Source organism: Chelon labrosus, assembly GCF_963514085.1.
Source record: "Chelon labrosus genome assembly, chromosome: 5".
Taxonomy (NCBI): domain Eukaryota; kingdom Metazoa; phylum Chordata; class Actinopteri; order Mugiliformes; family Mugilidae; genus Chelon; species Chelon labrosus.
In genome coordinates, this window is record NC_140341.1 from 14,052,658 (window position 1) to 14,078,266 (window position 25,609).

Genomic DNA, 25,609 nt, shown 5'->3' on the forward strand with positions numbered 1-25,609 from the left:
AGGTGGGATGTACAAAAAAAAGACAGAAAGAAAGAAAGAAAGAAAGCATAGTCAGGACGATGAAAACAAGGTAGGGATGGAGGATGTGAGGAGGAGTGAGGGTGGAGGAAGAGGCAAAAAACTTGATGTAAACAATCGGTCAGGCAACAAGAGCGGGTGGACCATGCCACACGTGGCGCGGTCCACAACAACAATGAGCTCATTCAGAAAGCCAAACAACACGTGAGTGAACGTGGGTGTGTGTGTGTGCGTGTGTGTGTGTGCGGCTCTCATCTGAAAGCCTGAGAGAAAGAAAAGGAAAGACAGAGAGAACAAAGCAACTAATAGAGAAAGAGGGAGAGAGAGCATAGAGGATGATGGCAGGTACAGGCATAATAAACACAGAAAAGCGAATATAGATCCAGAACTAATTTAAGGACTTAATTACTCACAGCTTCAAGGGTGATTATTTTTTCATTTAGAGCAATCATTGCCTCCCCCTGAATATTGACACACAGTACTGTGCACAAGGCACTTTGGATATTTACATTCTCATTCATAATGCAATGCCATCAGAGAGGCATCTACACTGAGAGAACTATCTACAGTGATAAAAGGAACAAGTTTGTTTTGCACGTTACTTCCAGAGTTATCCTATTAGCGTTAAAGCTTCAACTTTAAGTAACAAGTAAGGACAGAACGGCACCCATAAGAGAAAAAAAAAAAAACACATCGTCCCTGTGCGGATGAATGGCAGCGATGCATCGACTCGTCAGACGGAGGGGATGACAGCCAAGTGTGAGAGAAGGGCTAGCCTTTAGAAGATTAGCCTCATCATGGAAATTATAGCAATTAGGCTGCTGGACGCAGGACTAGCCTGGCAGTCACACAACGACTGCCTGTGTCCCGCTAACCACAACACCCCACATCTGGCACCTTCTATAGACAATATACACACAGACGGTGCTGTCTGCCGCGTACGGGATCAAACACACACACATGCAAACTCGACCACGCTCAGACAAGGAGAGGCTCTGTGCGCTGTTTGTTTACACGAGCGGGCATCTTTGTGATGAAGTGTGCTCTGACGCCACAATGTGCTCATGCGCGTGTTATTCATTGGGTACTTACACTTCATCGTAAACAGGAGATTCTGAGGAAGGGAGTCCTTGTTTTTTGTGAGTGATCTTGTGAGGTCATATGAAACCTGGTAGAAAAACAAAACATTCAGTCTTATTTGGACCATTAGCTATTTGTCAGTGCACCAATTTACATCGAACCTAGAGCTGAGAGCATAAAAATGACTCATTTTGTGGAAAACACCTTCCCGTATGAGGCTGCTGACCTGACATAGCTGTGCTTTCTCAGTTTTTTTTCTCTTTCTTACTGACACGGTGTGTGTTGCATTCTGGAAGATGATAATTGCTGCCAATTTTATTTAAAGAAACCCCGTAACTTTATCATTAAACTACATCATTCACTGTCATTTCATACAACAATAATGTATTTTTTTATTCATTATCCCTTTAAATGCCTTCTCTGTAGGCAGGATCACATCCTTTCACATCCAAAACAGGTAAATAAATAGTTGTATATTAGTATTATTATATGCGCATCTACTTGTGTGCATCACAACAGTTCAGTGGATCACCAACGCAAATATAGAACAAGTCAAATGTGACTCTGTTGAAGTATCATTAAGATACCAGGGGCATATAATAAGCTTCGAAGGTGAATATATCTTCCTCAAAGAATATTGTGTGATTCACGTTAATCTTCTTCCTCCACAGAAGATCATAAAACCTGAAGCATATCCTTCATTACAATTTCCATAACGACTGATAACGACTCCTCACGCACAGAACGGCTGTAACTGCTTATATGCATTTCAGAATATCTGCACTGAGTTTTTCTTTCTTCAAAACACATAAACACTTTGAAGACTTCTTCTTCTTTTGCATTTTATTCGGGGATATTAAATATCAACACTTTACCATTCTGTCCGATAAGAGATCTCAGTGAAATGTTGCCATAATTGGCATGTCATATGGTAAAGGGCAATTACCGTTTTTCACAACATGGACCTTATTTCTGGCATAAAATACGATCGTTTTACTCACCCATATAACTTTGGTGTCATTTGGAGTCATTCGGATGACATTTATATATATATATATATATATATCCATATAGTGGGAGTGACTGGGGCACTGGAACGCACCCTCTAAATAACCCATTATCTGCTGCGAAACTCGTTCATTTCACTAATATTTTGTTATGATACGCTAGTGCTATTCCCCGTTGAGTCCGGAGTTACCTGTTATCATCATCCAGGGTCTGTAGATTGACCTACTAACCTCTGACCTGGATGGATGATGTCATCTCTGAGTGCCACTCGCACCCCACGCGGCTTGTTTACCTGTAATTTACTACTGCTAATTTTTTGCAGCATGGCTGAATATTTTTCCGATTCAGAGGTTGTGGACGACAACTTTGTTTATGATGGACGTCCTTACCATTTTGAGCCAGAGTATACGGATGAGGAGCTTCTTGAAAGGAGGCAGAGAGAGGAAAAGCTGGCCAAAGAACAACAAACCGCTGCACTTCCGCGAACAGGTAACTCAGGACTCAACGGGGAATAGCACCAGCATATCATAACAAAATATTGGTGAAATGAATGAGTTTCACAGCAGATAATGCGTTATTTAGAGGCTGCGTTTCGGTGCCCCACTCACTCCCACTATATGGATATACGCAGATCTAAATATCGTCCAAACGACTCCAAATGACACCAAAGTTATATGGGTGAGCAAACGATCGTATTTTATGCCAGAAATAAGGTCCAAGTTGTGAAAAACAGTAATTCCCCTTTAAGGGGCAAAATGTGGTTTGTGATCTCACAATGACCTTGACCTTCATCCTTGAGTGTCGGTGAAGATCTGTGGCAAACTTGGAAGAAATCCTATCAAGGTGTTCCTGAGATAATGCCACGGTTATTACTAAACCAGAGACATGCCATAATTCTGTTCTGCTCTGTGTAAATGTCTCGACTGCAGTAAACACGTATAAAGGTCATACTGTAGATCACACTGTCATTTTTCTCGTGTATTACATACAGACCTGTCCTGCATAGTGGTTGACAGTGAAGGCCGGGCCTTGGTCCTTGGGTGGGGGGTTGCCGTTGCCGTCCTTGGTGGTGAGGGAGAGCGCGTGAGTTGGGTTGGAGTCCAGCTGAGCAGACAGCCTCTTGTACAGGGTCTGCTCCACTGGCCGCAGGCTCTGACTCTCCTCGTCTAACGCACACAGCAGTCCCTGAGGCTTCTGCACAGGGAACAAACGGACCCTCACATATTACTTATGCCACTCAAATTTACACAGGGCAGTTTTATGTTATTTCCTTGTGGCACTTGCAGTTACCCTCAATTTGTATGGCTGACCCTCTATTCTATTTCAGACCATTACTGATGAAGAAAAAGGATGGGTAGGAGGCTATGTGGTGAGAAGACATGGTGAGGTTATGTCATATGCATTTTTTTGTTATGCTTTTGTTGGATGTTCCAAACGCTTGATAGAAACACAACAAAACACAATTCATTTATGGAGAACCATACAATTTGTGATAGTACAATTTTGACAATGTGTTAAAATTGGTGATTGAAAGCTCTGAATGGGCTTGTAAAGTTGGGTTACATCGTGAGAGGTAGAACTGGACTGCACTGGTCCAAACCAGACGCGTAAACTACCTGAAGGAAGAAGTCCAGAACGGCCGAGTGGTTGCTGGGGGACCGGGGGGTCTCCATGGCGATGCCCTCCTGCAGACACTCAGCCTGCTCCTGTTGGAATAGCACCTCGGAGACGTACTGCCTCAGCCGCTCGTTGGTCATGTTCACACACAGCTGGAAGGCACACAGCACACCAACCCGTGAACACACAGTTCAGCACGGTGCAGCTCCTCAGAGACATGCGCAATTACAGTCTCAAACATAACCTGTTGTGGCACCAATAAGGAAGCCAGTGGGGCTTTAATGACCTGACCACTCACGTAACGCAACTGACCCTGAAAATATGGGGAGCGTTTAAAGGGACGACTCATGCAACGCGCTGACGGAAGCCTCTCTGTGTGGCGTCTGTTATTCCGCCACGCCATGGACACGGTGTTCCCGCTGAGATTCGCAATTTTTTCCCAACCGAGGAGTCATCCAGTCACAACACAGAAAGGAGGAGTAAATCAAACGGGTTAGTCTGGCACATGTGCGTGGAGATTTGACGGCGAGACTCAAGTGTGACTTGTCACGTTGATGTAACGGGAAAGCACGTACAGAACAAGTACCAGTAGTATCACGCATCAACGTCTCTCCATTCTGCCCATTTATTAACTGTTCTTATTGATCAGGGGAATGCACAATTTACTGCGAGGGAGCACAGAAGTCAATTAAAAACAGAACCAATACAACACTTTCTTCAAAAGAAAGGTGATTTGCTGCATGTGTGCCATGACCCACATTTTTAACCCACCACCCTCGACTAAAGCGCTGATCTAGCTGTGCTGTTGTTCACGGCTGCAGACGGCTGTAGTCGTGTTTGTCTATTCTTTGTCTTCAAGCTAGTCTAGTCCATTAAAGGCTTAGTCCCAGCAGGTGGTTGATTGAGTTAGCTCATTAGCAAAGTGCTGAGCAGGTACAACACATCCCTGACAAACACAGCTCTAATTAACAAGCTCTAATGGCCCTGATCACGCCGCGCATTTGGAGCCTGCCGGTGTACGTTCCTGCGTATGTGTACATGTGTGTACAAACATGTCAGAGCTTGTTTGTCACTGATGTACCGCATCTACTGTAAGCGATCATTGTGTGTGTTTATGCAGAACCCGCTCCCCCTTTTCTCTCTTCTGTGCGTGGTGGGTAATTTGTGTGTGTTCTGGCTCATATTAACAGGCGGTTCTCATTGGAGAATACGTCTAAACAGAAGAGGTAGTTCAATTGTCAGATTTGTCATCCCGCTCCACACTTTCTTCTTCTGATACCTTCTGTGACCTGAAGAGAAAAGCTTATGTAATTCCTCACTTCCTCTTACGTACACGCAAACACCAAAGTCACACATGCACACAAAAGCAAAGGCAAACACACTCTGTCCTTAATAAAAGCTGGGAGAAACCAGTAACTCCACAGGGAGGAAGTGTAAGCTCTGAGTAGCAGGAATAAGCACTTAAGACTTTTTAGCACAATGAATTACACTCTGAGACAGCACACACACACACACACACAGAGGCACACACATCCACAGACTTGCCAGCCTGATCCTTGCCAGTCTTATAGTGGAGTAGTCTATTAACAGTGCAAGCTGGATGAGCACGTGGCAGATTTACAACCCTTAACAGGTGAGCGGTGCAGAGCTGCACATGTTGTCTTCTGTACGACATAAAACATAATCACGCACTGACATTCATCATAGACAAGCTGAGCGCTTCATGTACCGTATGCGCAGGTGCTCAGCGTTCACATGTATGCACGCGGCCAAAGCACTTCTTGCTAAATGCTCTACTTTTGAAGAAAGTTCACTGTGTCACCCAGTTTTCAGCCCTGCTGAATGCAGTTTAATATAACTGCTCCAAAAGGGGATATTTTGTGTCTTGTGTGGTTTTAGCCAAACATAAATGTCAGTGAACCAAAACCAAAATGTGGAATTGTGCAGTTTTCTTACAGAATTATTTAGAAAACAAATAAAGGCGCAACTACACTGGACCAAGACGCAATTTTAGATCAACACTCTTAAAATTTTTAGGAGAAAAACCAAAAAATTACATTGCTGTAGAAGCAGTACTCCCCTCCCTAACACACTGATTTAAAGCGTCCCGCTACGCTAACATGTTGCACACAGACAGTCATTGTGTCAACCTTCAGTTCACTTGAGGACAGCAGAACATCACGCCACAGTCAGCCGCAGACCTCACCTCATTCATTACAATTACAGACAAAAATGTTCCGGGCCTGAAACAGATAAGAGCTCCAAATATTTTAACAATTTGATTAGGATCTGTTTGAAATGACCACTTTCAGAGAGCTTTCTATAGGTCAGGACGTGGGGCGTGGAGAATGCATTTGCTTTGATTAGGTAAACAATCCGTTTGAAGGGGAGAGGAACACACACACACAGAAGACTGTGTCCCACCTGCTCAAATCCATTCCTCTGAAATTCTTCAAACCCAAATAAGTCCAAGATCCCAATTTCCAGGGCAGGGTCACTGGAAGAAAATAAACAGAAAGGAAAACCCATTACGACATTATCACTTTTATTTTCAAGGGTTCACATAAGAACGCTCCTGCTTGTGCGACTATGACAAGAACTATCATGCTTGTGTGCGTGGGTGTGTGTAATAGCATCAAGGGGGTGTGCCACGAGTACGCGGTTGACAAATTTATTACATTCTGTGGTTGGTGTGTAAACAAGGCAAAGCACAAACACATTCCAGAGGATGTAGCCTGGGTTATCTGTCAGAGTGTGATAAGGATTCACAACATCAACAACACCAAGGATCCTGTGACCTTCACCAGGGAGTGTGTGTGTATTTAAGTTTTTCTGAGACCTCCGTGCAAACTTGGGTGCGTCCTCCATCTCTTCCCCACCGTTTAGTGTTATTTTTTCAGCGTACATACTTAAACATGTGTGTCATGCAATGCAAACTGTAACAGACGTCCACTCTAAACTATGCACCGTGTTGCAATGTTAGCTCTGTCACTCCAGAGGACTTGGATGACTGACAGCTTGAGAGCAACGCACCGGACTTCACTGGTAGTGTTTGTGATAACTGATCTGCAGACATCAACAGCGAGAGCTTCCAAAGAATTCTGTCCCATGATTTACACTGAACACACCCAGCGCACAAACACACGTGCGCGCGCACACACGCGGCTTTACCCGGTGCTTTCGTCCTGTCCTTGAAGATAGTCGTTGATACTGTTGACCAGATAGCTGAAGAGGCGTCCATAGATGGCTTTGGCGAGCTGATCCCTGTACTGCTCCGACATCTCTACTGTGTGCCGTCGAGTCATCATGTCACCTACGGTACAGGACAGACAGAAAACACCATTACTGGTAGTTGACAATTTAGACGAGGGTAAAAGTTACCAGAGATTTGTCCTCATGTATCCAAAGGTAGTTTTTTTTTCTTCTCTACCGCAAGAAGACTAACGCTTCATTTATACTCCCACAACAAATATGTGCATGGCTTGTGTGGCACTACACCAATCAGGCATTAAAACCACCTTCCTAATATTGTTTAGGTCTCTGTTGTTGCCTCCAAAACAGTTGTGACTATTCAGAGAATGGACATAGGCCTTCTGAGGGTGTCCTGTGGTGTGGGGGTCTTTGGGTCCTTTGGGTTGAGGGAAGGGGCCTCTGTGGATCAGACTTGCTAAAGTACATCCCACAGACACTTGACCAGTTTGGGATCTAGTGAATTTGGAGGCCAGGTCAACACCTTGTTCTGTTTTCCATGTTTTTTTGAGTTGTTCCTAAACTGTTTTTGTGTGTGTGCCTGTGTCAGGCTGCATCTTCCTGGGGAAGACTGCTGCCATCAAGGAGTGTCATTGCTATGGGGTGGGGGTGCCTGGTCTGGTCTAGGTGGGTGGTACATGTCTAAGTGACATCCAAACGAATGCCAGGTCCAAAAGTTTCCCAGCAGAACATTGAGTTGTCACAAAGTGGTCGATGTTATTTACATCTCCTGTCAGTAGTCATTATGTTATGCCTGATTGGTGGCCTAGCATTTGTACCTGATGTGCCAGAATAATCCTGTAGTTATGCCTCTAAATGGCAGTCAGTTGTGTTGAGTTTCTTGGTGTACTTCAAACATTGCTGCTTGGAACTGAGCGGGTTAAGTTGGAACTGAAGTTGAACAAATGCTGAGGGTGAATTTCCTGTGCATGTGCGTCCAATCATAGACATGGGTGAGGAAATTAATTTCGACCAGTGGTAGCAGTCTGACTCACACTGTGATGTATAATTGCATAACTGGGGAGATGCATTTCTTTTCTTATACCATATCTACAGCCTGGCTATGACGCAGAAGCACAAATAGCTGGAGAGTAATACTTTCTAAAGAACGGCCTTCACATCTATTCATCCATCAGTTCTCTTGGGTTTATCTGAAGTTGGCTAAGCAGCGTGGTTTAGATATCTCTCTCCCCAGCAATGTTCTCAGCTCCATTCCGAGGCCTCACGAAATATTTATAATCGCTCAAGCATGTTGCGGGTCTGCCAAGGGGTCTTCTACCAGTATCAGCCAGAGACAAACACTTAAGAGTCACCCCAGCTGCTTGCTGTTTCTGCACCTTATTAGGGGAATAATTTATCACCTCAGCAGTGTTCAGGTTTGTCCTCTACGTGTCTGTGCAAAAAAAAAAAAAAAAAAAAAAAAGGAACAGGTCAATAAAGAGGGTAAGTCAATACCTTTGAAGTACTGAACATCAGAAGTGAGGGCAGTGCTTAAATCACTCGGGGACACCTGCAATAATCCAGCAGCTACGGTGAGAAAGGTAAAGAGAGAGAAAGAGAGAGGGAAGAGTAAGTGACAGTGACATGATGAGTAACATGGAGCATTAAACATTAACCGAGCGTCAGAAATGTAGTGCTGATCACGTCCCAGAACCCAGTCTGCTCTGATGATATCACGCTGACACCGCAACAAGCCGAACCCCGCCGCGGATGATTCCCTCTTTACCGATCGGCGGAGCTGGCAGCGATTAGTCATCATTGGATTTCTGAGCAGAACCCATAAACAAGCAGCGAAAACAGGTGACGGCAAACCCAGAGACCCCGCGCTGACATCACTGGCCGTGACATCACATCTCCCTGACAACGACTGGCTCCTTCCCGTTCGGGCGCTGAAGTCATTTGTTTACCATCTCGCAAAAGGTCAGAGGTCGCAGGAACACATGTAGCGGTTGCATAATGAGAGAGGGCGCCAGGAAAAGAGAGAGAGAGAGAAAAAAAACAACAACACTGACCCCGATAGTGGGAAAGTGGGTACAAGAGGATCTCACCATGGTTACGCTTTGGCACAAAATGCGGCTTACCAAACAGGTGACTGTCTGGCCTTTAGCTATTCCTGGCATGGAGCCAAGCAGAACTCCAAGCAAGAGAGAGAGAGAGAGAGAGGGAGGAGCTATGACAACGAGGTAAACAAGACCAGTCGGTGTGATGCTCCCCCTCCTCCCCGACCGCCCCGCCTCCGCACAGGGAGGAAACCTGGGCCCCGGTTGTGACGGGCGCACTGACCTCTCTCCAACAGCTGCAGGTCAGAAGGGAAGGCCGAATCGGCATCTGTCAGCGCAGTGAAACGTAGGTCGCCAATATGGAGCACGGCAGACAGCAGCGTAAACACTGAGTCAACCTCCTAGCAGAGAGAAAGAGAGAAAGAGGAGGAAGTGGGGAGTTAGGGGAATAAAACGTGACCTGCTAGCGAGTGAAAGTGTGCAAAAATCGGCCAGAAACATTTTTCATAGCTCAGTACCAACTTGCTTTTCATGAAAGGCCCGGGATTTGTTTTTAATACCTCCGCTAAACCTCTTATAAAGGACACAATTGGCAATATTCTTTATTTACATAACTTGATGTCAACAAATCCCATGAAAAGACCGAAAAACTAATCCCGCTAACCGAAGGATCCCTCTAACAAGCCTCGTTGCCAAAGCCTTATTAAGTTTAGCCCTCTTTGCCTCTTTGACCTCAATTGTTGCTCGCAACACATAAATAAACCTCACTTTCACACCAGGTTCTTTCATCGTCATGACAACCCCTGGAGCACACACAACGCACTGAAAATAGTCAAACAACAAATGTTCTGGTTAAAATGCTGCTAAAAACTGCCCCGCTCCACCGTTTAAGGGAAATGACTTGGCTTTGAAGCGACGTGTTTGTGACCCATTTTTCGAAGATTTCCATTTTCAGTAGGAACAAATGATCTCGGTTCTAACTAAGTGTGACCGGGAGGAAAGTTGGACAGCGGCGAGAAACTGATCCGTGCATTGCTGCTTTTGAATTGTCACGGGCTTTCTTGCTAACAACGGAAATATGGAATAACTAGTCATTCGGTGGACTGCAAATAAAAAGTATGGATATTTTAATAATCTAACACTTATCATGCACCAGCCCTCCTCCTTCCATTCATACGCTACTCTCCCTCTGTCACACTCTCCCTTCCTCTGTGCCCTTGAGTAGAGGACGCTTAATGGAATACCCCATTACCGACCGCTCTGAATCTCTGAGAGGGGGGATGTTTGAGTTTGAGGATGTGTGCTTATATATGTGTCCGTGTGTGTGGGTGTGTGTGTGCGTGCACACTCTCGCAAGGCAGGATATTGGAGCTGATATCTCAAAGATAAACACAAGCATTAGTCTCTGTCTGACACTCTATACACATAGAGACCCTCCCGCTTAGGGAGGAGAAGAAAGGGAGCAAGGGAGGGAAAAGGAGCGATAGGGAGCGTTAATGACGATTGACCTTTGGGTCTGGACTGGGAGTTGTCCCCTGATGAGAGCTTAGACAGAGACCAATGGGTGGTCCATCACTTCCCCTCCTATTCCCCCACCCCATCTTCTGTCCTTTGGTCGCTTATCCAGTGGACGGTAGTGCCCTCTGATAATACCAATATCTGCCGCTCTACTCCCCCGTCCCTTATGTCTTGTCTGCATGTATTGACTGCAGCGGGATTAAAAGGTGAGATGATGGTCGCTCACTGCTGATAGACACTGACGGGAAATCTAAGAATAGGACCTGATAATGGGCCGGGAGCACAGCTGGTGGCGCACAGGAACGGACTGTACCAGTGCATACTACATGTCTAGATCAACGTCCTGTCTTATGCACTTGGTCACGCATTTCGTATGGTCTTTAGATAGATGCTTGTGCCCGAACTGGGAGTACATACATTGGAAGCCTTCAGTGGAAGCCATCAGTCACTTGTCAATTATTTAGTTTGTGGGCAGTCCTCAAAATTAATGACGTGTAATTGTCATTATTTATCAGGTATTGCTGAAACATCTCTACAGATTGATCAGAGGCCTAAAACTAGTAGTTTTTCTCTTCTGATTCAGGATTTGAAGGTTTCCCCTGCAGTTGTAGGCCCTTAGAAGGACCCTCCTTTGCGGGCGACATTCACTTACAATGAGTAAGAGACTTCACTCCTCTGTATGTTCCAGCTCCTGTGTCCTGTCGCCGTGCTGCTCAAACAACAAACAGCTCTATTCATCGTTGGCGAACCACTGAGCTGAGGCAACGGCCGTTTGCACAATACTCTACTGCGCCCAAAAGGATGCAGGTGTTTTACTTGCACACAGAGTGCCAGTCAATACCTGCTTGTTGAAGCCCAGGGCTCGTAGGGCTTGCTTGACTGCCGCAAGATGTTCCCTGCTCTGGGAAGAAGCTGTTGCAACTGGAGGGCTCTCTCCAGGAAGAACTCCACTAAGATACCTGGAATAAGGACAGAAAGACGGATACAGCTTAGATAAACACTTCAGACAACCACAAAAACGAAATGAGCACGGAGAACAAGCTGAGGCCTTGGTGAGGTATGACAGACGACCTAGAACCGGTAGATTTATGAGGCAGCTCTGTACACAGTCACACGCTGTGCTAGTCACAGCACGGAGAATGATTTGGGTAAGGTGCAAAAAGAAGAACGCGGTTTTAAATCTGCTGAACGGTATCACACACTGAGCACAGACATATTCAGACACTATGTCTTGGTCTCGTGCTAGAAGGTCTAGGGTGCTTGCTAGCCTTCAAACCAGCAGAGACTGAGGTCAGCGTTTTATCAGACTAGACATGCAGACTGGATTCTTGGGGCAAAAACAGTAACTGAATCAACCAATGAGAATATGCACAGCTTCTGAATTTAATAATATGATTAAATGTAAGAAATCAACCTCCACACTGATGAGCAAACGCGGAGAGACGCACACAGGAATGTATTATATTATCGTTTTAGAAGAACCACTAAACCAAACAGATCATAACAAATAATCTCTCTGCACCATGTGATTCAATCTGGCGGCCACATACCTATGAGCCAGGACATTGTTGAGGTACAGTGCACTCTTCTCCTCAGGTGAAAGGCCTTCAGCCATCAGATAGAAGATTCTGAAGCTGTGTTGTTGAGGGGGCAGGTGGACCAGGCGAGACTTCTCCAGCATGTACGCGTACACGTGGGCTTTAAAAGGGAAATGGGTTCGATAATTCACTTACACACGTGTGTTTAAATTCCAATGGCGCTGATAATAATAGCAGCGAATATTCAATCTGTGGCCACTACGGTATGGCTAGTGCTCGCTGATCAAATAAACTGGAGTAAAATAAGGTCAAATGCATTGGAAAAAAAAAGAAGGAACATCTGGACTTTTGCTGCCACCTGCTGGCGGCTCACTACACTGCATCTGCAAACTAATGGACGTCACTATGACACTGTGATAACTATAAAATAAATATTACATTCTTCTAAACAAATTATCTGCCAGAATAAATGCGTGGAATAAAAACAATCAAAGGATAAAGAAACAAAACCAGAATACAGATATTTTTGCAGAATCAAGCATTACGTTTTGACAATTCATGCCTCTTGTGTGGAATAAAAGCCGAATGGGGAAAAAAAAATAGAGTAAAGATCACAGACAGACAACCAAATCAGTCCAAGAGTAAAAGACAGATTACCTCTGAGCAGCGTCTTCCTCTTATCACAGTACTGGAGGGTCAACAGCTTAATAAAGCGGCTTGAGTTGCTGTTCCTCTGAGTCTTTGCATGACCGAAGGCTTCAAGAATACAGTTCACCTGCGTATTTCATCAGCATAAAAGGCCATGTTGCCAGTGAATTACAATGTCTAATATACAATACTTTCACTGCAGAGCAAAAGTTAACCAACTCATAGTATTTTACAGACCAGAGACAAAAAGTAATCCTGCGTCCATTCCCCCTTTTTACCGCTAGATGTCAGTGTACACCCATTATTGGGACACTCAATTATTTATTTTTTTTTGTGTGTCCCCAAATGATAAGAGAGGGGGCTGACCCAGATATCGACTACATAACGATGACTTCATTCCAGGCTGCACGCTGCTTTGTTACACAACTGATTGACTGACTGATAGATGGGGTGAGTGCAAAGCAGGTGAATCATCTGCTTAGTAAAACTAAACCACAGCAACTGGGGAAAAAAAACAACAGGCAGCGATACACTAAGTGTTGACCTGGACGACTTTGGCCTTTTACGAAGACAATTCGCTTTTCCATATTCAGTGTGTGCTGCTGGTGTACTTAATTCTGACCTAAAGCGTTTCTTTCTTCTTTAGTAGAAAAAAAATGTCACCATATACTATATGTTCCTCTGTGGTATCTATTCTAGGAAACGCATTTGTTGATCCATACATCTATTATCAACAACAGCAACAGCAGCACAGGAAACGCAGGATACATTCACACAGTTATGATGTCAATGGAAACTTAGGGAGAAACAACAACGACAAAAATAAAGTGCATTGTAAGGATATTTTTCTAGCATTTTGCCTCCGAGAGAGCCACCACGTAAGCGTTTCTTAATCAGGACACATAGCCCACAGATTGCTTTCAAAGGTACGTCGCAGACAGGCCCATCCAGACTTCCAGACTCACATGTTTCATTCTGGGCTCCAGCATGAAGCCTTTGGGGCTGGACCGAGCCGTCAGATGTCTCACGATGTGCTTACACGCCTCTGTCTTCCCAGAACCGCTCTCACCGCTGGAGACACAGGACGAAACAGAAGGTTGCGGCTTTGATGTTAACGCCGTATAGGGCTTTCGCAAAGAGGGATTATTTGTCGGCAATTAACTGTCGTGAAAATAAACTGCGACTGTCGGGTTTTTTGCAACATTAACAGCCTCTTTTATGATTGTATTAAAAGTCAACAGTTAATTGGCTACTAACCATCACTATATTAGGAGTTAAACACCTGCTGCCGCTATAATTCTCCCCTGAGGTGCCATTACAGCAACAGAAGGAGGGGATGCAACCAGTCAAACGTCAGATGGTGGAAAACAATATGGAAATAATGATGGAATTACGACATTTTTGTTAATCCAACGATGCCTAAACAGGTGAATGGAAACAATGCAAAGGATTATATGTAGTGATCGCAGTCAGCTCAAATAATTAGAATCAGGTGATGTAATATTCGTGACAGGCCTCACTGCAGAGTTTCTGTTAAGATGTGCAATAAAGTTGCATTGTAGTGTTTTGCAAGGGCAGTTACATCATTTACCAATATTGTGTAGGTCTCCCTTGTGCCTCCAAAACAGTTGTGACTCATCAGAGAATAGACATACTTGATGAGTTTGGGATCTAGTAAATTTGGAGGCCAGCTCAACACATTGTGCTGGTTTTCATATTTGTTTGTTTTTAGTTGTTCCTAAACCATTTTTGTGTGTGTGCCTATGTCAGGCTGCATCCTGTTGGGGATGGCTGCTGCTGCAGGAGTGTCATTGCTATGGGGTGGGGGTGCCTGGTCTGGTCTAGGTGGGTGCTACATGTCTAAGTAACATCCACATGAATGTCAGGTCCAAAAGTTTCCCAGCAGAACATTGTATTGTCACAAGATGATCAATGTTATTTACTTTTTTGGGTTTTAATGTTATGGCTGATTGGTGTATAAGATACTGTGCTATGCAAATAATATTAATTTCATATTGTATCACCCTTTTACATGAAGTGTCTGTACTATATTACATTTTGCTGCTGTCAACGTTTTTGCATTTTTCTGAAATTACCATATTTTTATTCTTTTCTTTGGAACCTCTTTGGAAACATGAAACAACAGTTCAATTAAATTAAATTAAAGCAAATGATGTTACACATACCAAGCATTGTCACACTGCTCTGAGTGTGTCTCAGGAGAATTGGTGTGAGTTGTCAGTCACTGGGTTGTTTCTTACATCTGTCATCTCTGACAAATGTCTCCACCCGCCTGACAACATCCCTTCTGGGATCTCTTCCCATTAAATCCACAATCTTTTATTTGTAACGCCAAAAAGAAAAAAAAAAAAAAAAAACAAGCACTGGTCCGTTGAGCACCACTTTTCACACACTGTTAAATGCCACAACTTATGTGGTACCGGGGGCTTGTTTATAATTTTCTGTTGTGTGGATATTAAAGTTGACATACGGTACCTGTACAGTACATGCACTGACACTCACCGACATGCAGAGAGTTGAGACCTGCGTCGTAACACCAAGCAGATGGCTTCAGGAGGTCAGAAGCCCTTACTAATGACCGCAGTATGCTGTGGTGCGCCGTGAGACTGTGTGTGTGTGTGTGTTGCTATATTTCCTACTAACAGCCCTGCTGAGTGTGAAGTCCAAAGGTCCACTCACTGTCTTTTCATTTACCAGTTTTTTATTAGATTTCAAGGGCATTTTGTTAGAGCACTCGCCTCGGGGGATCTTGGCCGATGATTGCCTGCAAACGTGTAGGAGCGTGCGCGCGCTTCTGGGCACACGTGTGTGTGTGTGTCAAAAAGCGATAGGAGATGCACGGTGTAACAGAAAGCTTGAGCAAAAGAGAAACAAGACAAGGAATGATTAAGTAGGATGAGGAGAGCGTCGAGGAAACGAGAATGTGTACAACTTAGCGAGCGCACTGTAGGAAACGAGAATGCGTACATGAGAGTGTATAGTACAGTGTCTGTGTGTGTGTTGTGTGTTTGTATGTGTGAGTGAGATGGATAGCCTGTGGCCAGGGTGCATTAACTCTCTGCCAGATTGGTTACGACTCAGCGGGAATGTCACTGGAGAGCCGGAACGGGATTTAATTGCAATCAGGGAGCTGCCTCGGTCCAACCGAGGACAAAGAGCAGGACGCCGCAACGCTCCCAGCAAACATTCATCTCTGCGCGAACACCGAACAGGTCGACAGCTCGGCTCCGACTGAGAGCTATTAATCTCTCAGGCAGTGTTTAACAGGTGTGTGGCGCAGGGGTGTGAACAAACCAGGTGGGCAAGCAAAAGCTGTTATTCCCTATCATTCACACAACTTTGTTGCCATTTTTTTTTCTCGTAAATTCAGAGGCACGTGTGGTTCAGAGACTATGTCCGCGTGCCGTGTGTAGGTGGGTGTACCTCAAGATGAAACACTGAGGGCACCTCTCCTGCAGCATCATGTGGTAAGCCCTCTCCGCTGAAGAGAAGATGTGAGGCGGCAGAGAGGAGCACAGCCGGCCCGTGGAGCTCAGATACAACTGACTCACCTGGAAAAAGAGAAGCAGAGCTTATGTAACGTGGACACGCACATCAGCCGCTCAGTGGATAGAGTTTCAGCAAACCAGTGAAACCGCACTGAGTATCACTTTCTATGCATGTGTGTGATTGTGTGTGCGTGTGTCGTGTTGACTAACAAGGTGTCGTTTGCCACTCACTGCCTGCCGTGTAATTCAACCCGAAAGACTTAAAAGTGACATCAGTTTAAATGAACATGTGAGCAAGAATAACGGCCCGGATATGATTTACTGTAACTGCCAGACGGGGTGCAATTGAAAATCCTCCGACAGCGCTGTAAACTGTGCAGCACAGGAACGGGCATTTAATCAAAGTAGTCGTGGAGATGTTTATTTTGGGACTTGTGTTCAGCTGCGTTACTTGGAAAATGTTATAACAACCACGTTGCTCTTTATCATTATGGATTCATCTTCATCTTTTCCGGTGTCTAAATGACTCATCTGCTTCCATCTTCACCCTATCCTCTGTATCCTCTTCTCTCACACCGACTACCTTCATGACTTTCCTTCACTACGTCCATAAACCTCCTCTTTGGTTTTCCTCCAGACCTCCTGCCTGGCAGCTCTAACCCCAGCATCCTTCAACTAATTATCTCAGAAACATCTCACATGAGCCGTCCCTCTGATGTACCCACTCCTGATCCTATCCATCCTGGTCACACCCATAGGAAACCTACTCGTTTTATTATCACCTTTCTCCACCCATTCTCTCCATCCTGCCTGCACACGCCGGTTCGCGCCTATTTAGCAACATTAAAACAGGGCATTAACTTTGGAACATTGTGACAGTAAGTGTACTATTACTGTCCATAACACTGTTCCCAGTCCAGCAGGCATGTGCCAGTGTTGTGTTGTGGCTGTGGAAACGGGACGGGCGGTGGGGGTTGCGGACCGCCGGGCCAGAGAGGGGTGACAGACGGCCAGCAGACCACACATGTTTTGACATATGTCCTTCTCACACTGGCTCCTCCCCGCTCCTCCGCACATCCCCTCAGTCCGGTGTAGATGCCTGGAGTGGCTCCAGACACGGGCAGGAATGGGACAGCCTCAGGGGGGCTTGGCTTCATTCTATCACCGCAGGAGAGGATACCACCACCACCTCCTCCTCCTCCTCCTCCTCTATGTAACTCCTCCTGGCATTAACTCAGCTATTTCGAAATGAGCTGCCTGCCATTTCAACATGAAGTGACACACGCACTGCTGCCGACGTTTAACAAATTAAGAATTAGAGGCTTATAAATGCCATAATCATCCACATTGCTTGTGTGAATGGATCCCTCCTGGTAGCCGATGCGGAGTCAGCCTTATGCTGTGTATCACTGACAGGAAGGCTGCATTATTTATCAACCACGGGGTCCATTTCATCTGCTCACGTCCTGCTTGTTATAGGGCAAAATGCTTTTAACATTTTGCATTTACAGTACACGGATTAGCAAACATAAAAGCATGGATGCAGTATGTACACCTGCAAACTGAACCCGGCACACCCCGTTAGCTCACGCAGAATTCAAGTGAGATGACTCAGTGCTTACCAAATTGGAATAGATGGGCAGCTCTTTGTTTGGATTGACCAGCAGGAGGATGTGTCCAATATAAGTCTATAAAAGAGCAGGAAAAGAAAAAACACACATCAGATATGCAACTCCAAACTCAACGTACAGTTTATTTTTTTCAATGTGAGGCGGCACGGTTCTGCTTTGATGATTTTGATTCCGTTTTGAACACGTACAGGATGAAGATGGGTTAAAATCACTCACATAACGCCTTAAGCAAACACTTACATGGAAACAGAAGTGATGTCCCACTCTGTCCTTAACAATATTTCTGATGAGGGCAATTTCTACAGCTATAGGAATATGGCAGTGTTACCGAAGAAAAAGGTCAAGAAGGGGCCGCAAGTGACAACCTTAGCAACGACCTTTCTCTAATAAAGACAACAAATCAGCCCTCCCACACACCAGCCCTGGGGCCATTTAGATAAAAAACAACCAACTCCCAATTTCTGACCCTTGCCGCTTAACTGCTAACCCTCTGTTCCTCACGACGAGGCCCGGAGGCAGTTTGAAAGCTAATGCTCTGTCCGCTGGGAGACGGGAGGCATTGCTAACATTCTGTACCATGCGTCCCCGTCCTTAGGCCCCGGCTCAAGGTTAATGACTTGAACAAATTCCCATTGCTCGACGACACAGAGCATTACTTTCTTTTTCTTTTTTTTTAATAGGTGAAACTTGTCCGGGGAGAAGTTTAAGCCATTTTCGCCCAATAACTCTGCTGTTTAATCTCATGACATGCTTGTCAGTAATCCAGCCTTTATCAGTGTTTTCTGTTGCATCCCTCCTCCGTGTCTTGCCTCTCTCCTCTGGGATTTAGCGGTGGACTGGTCTGTCTATCCTGGCAGAAGGCAGCGACCACTCATCAAGGCCCCTTGCCTGACCACCCTGCTGGGAACATATGGAGCATTCGCTGCCTTTGTTCTCCCCCTGCTTCTGTCCTTCACCATATCTCTGCTCCGTTCACCTCTTTCTTAAAACTCACTCTACTCCGCAAGGTCCAGTACATTAGGTTTAGAAATAAGTAAGATAAAATAGTTTTTGACTCGTTTGATGGATGCTATGCGGCAAATTTTATGTTTTAAAACCGAGCCATTATTGCACAAGTGGCTCTGTTCCAAAATATCTTTTCTTGTCCCATGCAGCTCCACTTTATAATTCAGCCATGTCCCAATATCTCCATGATAGCTGCACTTTGTTAACTCAGTGTCCTTTCTTTTCACCACCTCTTCCAAACGGACCTCGCCCTCATGCATCCTGCCCTCATTATTCCGAATTCTAATCGTTCCTCTTTTCTCCATCCACCACTTCTTCTTCTTAGCTTTCATTGTCGTCCCCTTATCTCCGTCCCCCCGCTGTGGCTAAACCCTAATGTCTGCTTCCCATCTGGGTCTCCGTAATAACAGACAGAGCCTCTTCACAGAAAAGCGACTGCACCGACTGCACCACATTGATCCGGTTCCAGTCTTTGTAGAGCTCCGTCCCCGCAGAGTTTTAAAAAGAAGGAGAAAGCGACAGGGAAATAAAATGGACCAATTCCGAGATGAAGGCATTTTACTCCTGAATATGGTTAAGGATTTTTCTTTGCGGTCGATATAAATGGTATTGATTTTGCAATTGTCACCAGTGTAAGCATGCGTGTGCGCTCCTTAGAATTAGGGAGCCTTCTTACAGAAGTCGGCAGGCTGGGACAGAAAAGGGAAGAGATTCAGATCATAAACAGTCTCATCTGCAGGCTTCGGAGACTGATCAATACGGACAGGTTAAGACCAGTTCTCTGCTATATTTTTTCTGTTCACTATTCAGCCTGCAGTGCTTTGGCGAAGTTCTCAATACTTTCTGGCTTCCCTATTTTTTCTTTTTTTTTCTTTAGAAAAAGTTAGTCAGACTGGAGTAAACAGTGCATTTGTCAGTCACCATTTTCTGCTGCGGATCCAGATGAATCTGATGCATGGCATTTTCTCAAGAAAACAGCAGAATCACAAAACATTCACTAACCGACAAGTAATGGAAAGAAAGTTAAAATGAGGGAAATATGAGTCAATCGAAAAGATTAAAAAAAATCTAAAAAGTAAAGAATGCAGCTAGCTCTGCCTTAAATCAGTTGCAAAAAAACTGTAAACCCTATGGAGCGTGTCTCACCGTAGATATAGACCACAGATGTTTTGATTGACTCATAGTGCGCCCATTTCTCTTGAATTTTGTAATTGAGTTTTGTAATTCTGTTCTTTTCACGAGAATTATCGTAATCATGTGTCCTGCTCTGTTGGATGTCTTCCAGGACTCTCTTGCAAGAGTGACTTTTATTCCTGGCTGAATACACTAAAATGAATTTCTGCCTGCAGTTTGTATGGACCTTCTTGCAAAACAGCAGACTAAAACAACCTGGAAAAAAGGTCATGATAATACTACATGAACAAAAACAACAGTAAAGTATCACTGAGTTACTTGCAATGTAGGAGTAGTAAAGCAATTTGACTGATGCGCTTTTAGTGGTGCCTTTATTGGTTTTTAACTATTGTAAATAGAGGTGAATTGCACATGGGGAAAAAAACATTAGCCCTTGGCAATGACATGTTCTGCTTAGTTCTAGGCACTGGATTTGCGAGACACTACAATATCTCGCTTGAAAACAAAACAAAAAAGAACAAGGTAGTCGCAGTTATGCCCGCAAGAGAATGTAGTTGTTTTTTTCTATGTACACTGCGTGCGCGGCGTGTTTAAAGCTGAGAGGGATTCCTCGACAAGTGACATGAGGACGGGGGAGTCTTACGTAGATTTGGTCGTTGCCAAAGCGTTTCTGCATCTCGTAGAGCAGGCTGCTGTCGGTCAGCTCGCTGAGAGAAGCCAGGTCATCATTGGGTGCCGGAGGCATTAGCTTGACCTGAGGGAAAATACGGTTAATTAGAATTAAAAGCCGGGTGTCGTCTCTAGTTGTCGTACACCGGGGCCCACAGATAACCCTTAGCACACGTTTCATATGTGAGGCAAGCAAATGGATGTATGAAGCAGACACAAGGTGTGCCAGCTCCTCTGCATGATGAAAGGCTTGAATGAATGTTAGCTGCTATAACACAAGGTGCTCTAATCATGCATTTTATTTGAAAAAAAACAAAAAACCTGAGTTTCTTGGGTGAGTGACCACTTCTTTGTTATTAAAAACAAAATAAGGTAGAATACATGCAGTCTATCTTCTTTTCCTCTAACCCTCTGGATATGTAGGATTATCTGTGTGCTTTTTATGTAGTGCCGGGTCTGTGTAAAGACAACGTACCTGCTCCAGTTTGCTGGCCCCCGAGCTGAAGGGGCCATCAAGACCGTTATCTTGAGAGGGCTGTCGGCTCAGCGCTCCGCCCGCCTCTCTGAACATGGCACACTTCTCCAGCAGACTGTCCCGCTTAGAGATAGAGAGGCCCAAGGGGTTCCTGTGTGATAGACGGATAGGAAGTGAGAGAGGAAACAACACAGCAGAGCGAGAAAAGACAACAGCCGTGCTCATGAAACGGTCGACTCACAGATTCTTGACAGGGGTGCTGAGGTCGTGCGAGCCGCCGTCGTAGCGTTGGTCAGTGGAGGGTGGAGGCGCAGACGGGTCCTTCAGCCTCTGCAGCCAGCTCTCCTCTGCGTTCAGCAGCATATCTGCTATGGGCTCTGACACGGCAATGTCTAACAACATGAGAGGAGGGATGAGCTTATCAGTGGAGTGATTGGTTTTAAATTTCTGTTTAATTTGATTAAGAGGGGAAACTGGCAAAAAATTGGCAAGCTCCAAAATTGATTTTCCCACCATTCTGCACCGCTGTGACATTTATCTCTTAGTTATGGTGAAGACGCTGGTGGAAAGACACTGCGAGTGTGGGAACTGTTAGCAAAAGATCATAACACTCCACCCAGCTACACCTTTCTTTTCTTTTGTCATGCTAACCCTCCTCCCCGGCCCGTGTGGAATTCGCTTCACTGGTGCAGAATGTGAACTCCGCTGTGGATCAATCCAACCGTGCTTCGGAGGAAGGGGGAGTTTAGATCCCCCCCCCCCTTTCTGTAATGAGGCCTAACAGGGCACCAGGGAGGGGGATGGCTTCATCCTGTCTTTTTATGTCTGCGTGACAGACAGTCCCCTTGACACCCATCTCTTGCTTTCGTTGTGTGGATGCTACAGGAGGAGTGCGGGGCTCCGAGTGAAAAAGAGAGGGATTGTCTCTAAGGGCTTGTTTCACATCTCCTCTACATCTTCATGCTAGAAGGGGCTATTGATTAAGACCTGAACGAGGCAGTCGGAGGCGTGATTAAACCATGGGACTAGGTGGTTATAGACTGCTATTGCATTCTATCCCACAACGGAGAAGTTAGAAGGTAAACCCAAAGCCCTTGAGGTATGGCATAGTTGGACTATCACACAAGAAACACCACCAACATTTACAGTAACTATATTAGAGTCTGGTTCAAAAGGTAGTTAGATCATGGCTCGTTGGGGTGTTTGGGAGGGTAATTTGAAACACTGATCATGATCATCAGCCAATAATGGCTTATATTCCAGCATTAGCATTGAAATTAAATGTTTTTAATGTGTGTTTCTGAAGATTCTTGAGGCACACATGCATTCGTTGTAGTCCGCATATATTTTCTAAAAGCTACATGTGAAACCTGCAATCTTCCCATGGTTTTGCAGACTAGAAGTATTATCATCTCCGCAACATCAGCCCTGACATGGCCTGTCTTTGAGGTAGACGCTAGTTTAATTCACCATCAGACTACGCGCCTTGACACACGGGCCTAGATTATGACAGAGGAGTCGTTACCAGTCGTGCACGCACAACAAGTCTCACCGCAGCCCTCCGCAGTCGGTCGAAATGCGTGCATATTTTTGTGTCATCGATCATCATCTCGGAGGGGGCGAACCTCTTCCACAACAGTGAATGAAATTATCAGTGCCTTGTTCAAGGACTGCCGACTGCCGTCTGCCTCCTGACAGCTCTGTCAGCTGAATTGTAGATAACACTCAGTAGCTGCGGCCTGTTCTTTAGCTGACTGCACTGACATGCAGCAGTAAAGCCGAGAGCGTTGGAGCAGAGAGACAGAAATATCCACAGCACCTCACGACATGCAGAACTATTAGTTTTGTTGAAAGAGTCAAAGCCAAAAATGTTACATGGTACTTTAAAACAAATTTAATATGCAAGGCGCGATTCAAAGGGTATCTAAAGATGTAATCACTTAGTCAAATCAAAACCGGACACCCCTGAACATGCACTTGGTGCAAACTGTCTTAATTCGGAGCTATGTTCAACTCTTATTATTCCATTAGTTAAAAATAACTGATGCTTTTAGATAGGGATACGCAACCTGCATGTCCATTAGGAAATTATTATTACCGCCGACACCGAATTTAATCATTGCACAAGTGTTCACGTATTTATCTGGGACATTGGTTTTGTTTTCCTTCATCAATAAATGAGGTGCAGCTACATATAAAAAGGCTCACAAGAGAATGATCATAAGGGAGATGCATACGCCGACTGAAAACGTCGGAATTCATTCCTCCGCTTCTTTGCATCATTAACTTCCACATGCTAAAATGTTTTTGCCCCGTGTCTTGCGTGTGCGTGCTAAAACGCTTGTACATTTGTGGGGAATGAGTTACCGGAGGGCTTGTCTTGGTTGCAGTTCAGCAGAGTCGGGTTTGCTCCGTGCCTCAGGAGCTGGCTAACAATGCTTGTCTGCAAGAAATGGGAGAAACATTCACATCGTTTTCATTAAATCCTAGAAAAAACACAGACACAAAGAGAGCAATATCATTACAGATTTGTAGTTGTTTTTGAAGATCCTCCGGTTTAAGGTCATAGGAAATACTTAGACATTTGTAGCAATAGAAGGGTATATGTAGATGTAGTATGGCATGCTTTGACACAGACCTAGGATTTAAACTGTACACAGATAACTGACACAGGATGCCTCTGACCAAGGAGATCCTTTAATAAAGTGCCAATCGTCCATCACATGTCACAGTGGAGGAGCCCCATAGCTGTGTACCTTCATTTCTCCACGTCCTCTACTCTTCTGTCTCGGTTCTCCTTCCAGATTAGACTAACACAAACTTCCACTCCTTTTCTTCTCATTATTCTGTTAAAGTCTTTTTACACTCTCTCTTTCAGCACCCCTCTTTGCTTTATACTGCCAATCACTATCAGCATGCCTCAGACATATTTACATTTTTTGCAGTCGCCGCTGCAGACAGTACATTAAACAGAACCTCATAATAATGCTCGCGCTGTGTTATCATCCAGTAAAACTGCTGTGAGTGCCCTTTAATGAAAACAAAATAATTCAATGCATAATGTATTACTGATTCTCAGCACATTGCTGTATCAAAAAGACTTTCGAGACTCTTCAGTAAAATCAAATTTGTTTAAAAAAAAATGAATAAAAGGTCACTCCGACGATTTTACACATCAAGGTCATTATAGCCTACTTCATTAGGAGTAAATCTGAAGATTAGCTTGGGGAGCTGGAGGTCACATTGCTAAAATAAATAAAGCCCACATTGGGGGAAAAGGTGAAGGAATTTATTAAACAAGGAGGGTCTAATAAACTATCAAGTAAGGGAATAGTCAGGATTTGTTTTTTCTTGATGTTTCTTCTGCAGTGTTTTACACCCATGCCAGCTTTATGGAAGTCCAACAACAAATTTTGTTATACAGTACAGTACAGTACAGTACAGTTCAAACTGGTCTGGGAGTAGACTAGATTATATGCAATAAGGCACGGTAATAAGACAGCATCAGAGTACAGGGGAAAAGTGACTCAGCACATTCAGTAGACCAGCCCTGAACCACGCCAGCAGCTGTTCAGTTGTGAATTTACAGTGTCTCTAGTGCCCTAATCAAGAGCGCTCTCACTCTATAAATACTAACAACACGTCAGCGGCACCGCAAGATCTGAACTCTTCAGTGGGTCAAAGTTTATAGGAGGTCCAGGAAAAGGTCTAAAGTACATTGGGATCAGCGGGTTCGAAGCGAACTCATTGCTGATGCAGATTGAAATGGGCGGTTTGGCACAAAAGTCCTTATCCAACGCAATATTCATCAGATGCAAAAGGTAATATTGAGACATTAAGCATTTAAGTGCTTCAGAAAATGAAACTGTTATATAAATCTCGTATATCGCCGCGGCTTCTGCGTGTACTTTAATTATAAAACCAACTAAATTAATCCCATCCTGGCAGTATTTTAATACCCTGCCATTTTTGTTTGGAAATCCAACACAAGACTATTTCAAAATTCTTCCCTCAAGAGAAGACAAGTTGAAATACCTTGACTCAAACCATGGAAGCAAAGAGCCGGGGTCAAACTTATCACAAGACTAAGAGAGGGAAGCTTAATTAGCTACAGTAATAGGGTCGTACATCTTCTTAAAGGGTCAGGGTAGTATGTATGCCACGCTGCAGCAGGGGTCTTCGGGTTTAATGTAGCAGCTGGCGTTACTGTTGCCAGCGAGCGTTTCTAAGAAACTAGTTTCCTCCGGCTTCATCTCAGAAAAGCTTTCCATTAGAGGAACCAGAGATTCACTTGGCTGGATGCATACACACACATCTTGAGCCCATACAGACACCGACGTGTCACTGTCACGGACTAGCTTTAAGAAGAAGGTGACAGAGGGTAAACGTTAAGAAGGCGCAGTGGTTTGCATTCAGGAGGAAAAGCACTTGTAAAAGAGCTGATGGCTGAGGTGATTTAGCACTGCAAGGGAAAGCTAATCGATTCTGCCACTCTTGAGTCAAATACACT

The 25,609-nt window shown here is 44.6% G+C and overlaps 1 protein-coding gene across 1 annotated transcript in view; it reads right to left on the minus strand.

The window, feature by feature from the left end:
* The window catches only part of myo16 (myosin XVI), a gene marked incomplete at its 5' end in the record, with an annotated part of 75,581 nt that overhangs the window by 23,590 nt on the left and 26,382 nt on the right, over window positions 1–25,609 (minus strand). The window contains 17 exon segments of the mRNA XM_084545362.1: window positions 1,111–1,186; window positions 3,100–3,300; window positions 3,723–3,875; window positions 6,148–6,220; window positions 6,895–7,036; window positions 8,428–8,499; window positions 9,256–9,373; window positions 11,332–11,449; window positions 12,041–12,188; window positions 12,686–12,803; window positions 13,642–13,747; window positions 16,121–16,248; window positions 17,808–17,873; window positions 20,599–20,709; window positions 21,100–21,250; window positions 21,341–21,491; window positions 23,467–23,542. Of these exon segments, the coding sequence (XP_084401488.1) occupies window positions 1,111–1,186; window positions 3,100–3,300; window positions 3,723–3,875; window positions 6,148–6,220; window positions 6,895–7,036; window positions 8,428–8,499; window positions 9,256–9,373; window positions 11,332–11,449; window positions 12,041–12,188; window positions 12,686–12,803; window positions 13,642–13,747; window positions 16,121–16,248; window positions 17,808–17,873; window positions 20,599–20,709; window positions 21,100–21,250; window positions 21,341–21,491; window positions 23,467–23,542 (2,008 nt within the window).